Genomic DNA, 1,738 nt, shown 5'->3' with positions numbered 1-1,738 from the left:
TGCTTACAAGCAAGATGCCTACCACCTAGGATCTAAGGACTCTGTCCGCCATCTTGGAGCCTGTGGGGGCTTGCTGGGAACAGGAAGGCTGTGGTCCAAGGCCATTTTTTGCTGGCTGTAAGTGGGGTTTCCAGAACCAAAGGGGGCACACAGCTCTTCTTAAAATTTGAGCATTTATGCCTGGGATGAAACTGAATTCTATTTGGGCAAGAGATGTGCTCATGTATACAAAGCAAAGAACCACACAGCGACTCCTGGTGGCACACCAAACAAAACCAGAGTAATCTGGGAAAAAGTAACTTGGGTTCATGGAAACAGTGGCATGGTTTATGCCAAATTCCCAATCTTCCTGCTAAGACTACGGACACAGAATCTGTGTGATACTGCACCACTCAAGGATTTAACTAATGAAAGGTGGGTTTGTGCTCGTGTTTTGTTTTGTTTTTTAAAAAAAACTCCCTGTCCTGGTATAAGGCTAATGGGGTGCTTCAAAAGCTCCTGCTGTACAATGAAAAGAAGAGACAGAAGACTGGAGGGAAGGAGTTATTACATGTATTGATTAATGGATAGGGTAAACAGACGAAAATCAATAAACCTGAGCCAGGCTGCCCCAGAGTGCTCCCATGCCTGGGCTCTGTCTGCTAAGAGGGTCAGAGGCAGTCTTTCCTGGTCAGTGCCAGGATGGAGCCAGTCCTAGGCCAGGGTGCTCAGGCCTCCAGATGGATTGCCCTGGTGGGTGACATCAGCATGGGCTACAGATCAGTCCTAGGATCCCGCTCATCACTCGCTATTGGCCTGGGCCTCAGTGCCTGTGCCTGCCCAGCCATGTGGGTGCAATGGCCTGCCTGAGAGGAGAGGACACTGGGGAGGGGGAGAAGGCCTGGCACAGTGCTGGGAAGACGGAAGCAGCAAAGAAGGCTGTGAACACAGCCAGGATGCAAGCCAGTGGAGCCAGTGCAGAGCACACATGCTCAGATGATGATGTTCTCCTGGATCTTCTCTCCCAAGTAAAAGCGGGTAAAGAGGAAGGGGCTCAGGTCGATGGTCTGGAACCTGCCCTTCAGTATCATCTCTGCTATAGCTCGCCCAACGCCAGGGGCCTGCTGGAGCCCATGACCACTGAAGCCAGTAGCAAAGTACATGTTGACAACTAGCGGGTGGGGGCCCACCACGCCATTCTGGTCAAAGGTGTTGTAGTCGTAATAGCCGGCCCAGGCGCTCTGAACCTGCGGGTGCACAAAACACTGGGGTTCTCAGGAAGGCTGTAGCCACACTCCATCCTCACTCCTCGTCAGGAGTCAGCACAAAGTACCCTCTACCTGCTGCTGAGGGGTCTATGGGATGGGATGTGTCCAAGAAATTCCTTAGCAGTTGTGACATGGAGGGACTACGGCAGTCACAGGTCCGAGGGGACCAACGTGCTCCACTGTCATCTGTCCCATCCAATGTCCAAAAATAAAAAGGAAAATCAGCCCTTGCCAGTTACCTTCAGAGTCTCAAAAGCTGGGACCCTCAGGGCCAAATGGGGCCACACCTTGTCCTGGAAGAAATCATGGTCCACTTCCAGGTTCGCTGGGTCCGGTTCTTCCTGCTGGAGTGAGAGGTGGGGACAAGGCTTACATTGCCTGGGACACAAGGACAGACCCAGACGTGTTTAACAATCCCTGTGCAGGTAGGGGATGGGGAGAAATGGTCCCAGTTCAAATCTGGAGGGGGCTCTAATATCAATTAACACACA

General features: G+C 52.0%; 1 protein-coding gene across 1 annotated transcript in view; it reads right to left on the bottom strand.

The window, feature by feature from the left end:
* Positions 1 to 536: 536 nt before the first annotated feature.
* The window catches only part of FOXRED1 (FAD dependent oxidoreductase domain containing 1), a 13,407-nt gene continuing 12,205 nt past the window's right edge, over positions 537 to 1,738 (bottom strand). The window contains 2 exon segments of the mRNA XM_032167860.2: positions 537 to 1,226; positions 1,487 to 1,706. Of these exon segments, the coding sequence (XP_032023751.1) occupies positions 972 to 1,226; positions 1,487 to 1,706 (475 nt within the window). The 3' untranslated portion in view covers positions 537 to 971.

This window comes from Hylobates moloch, unplaced genomic scaffold (assembly GCF_009828535.3).
Source record: "Hylobates moloch isolate HMO894 unplaced genomic scaffold, HMol_V3 SCAFFOLD_11, whole genome shotgun sequence".
NCBI classification, from domain to species: domain Eukaryota; kingdom Metazoa; phylum Chordata; class Mammalia; order Primates; family Hylobatidae; genus Hylobates; species Hylobates moloch.
Note: the sequence above shows the minus strand (reverse complement) of the source record. Positions and strands in the feature narration are given on the sequence as shown.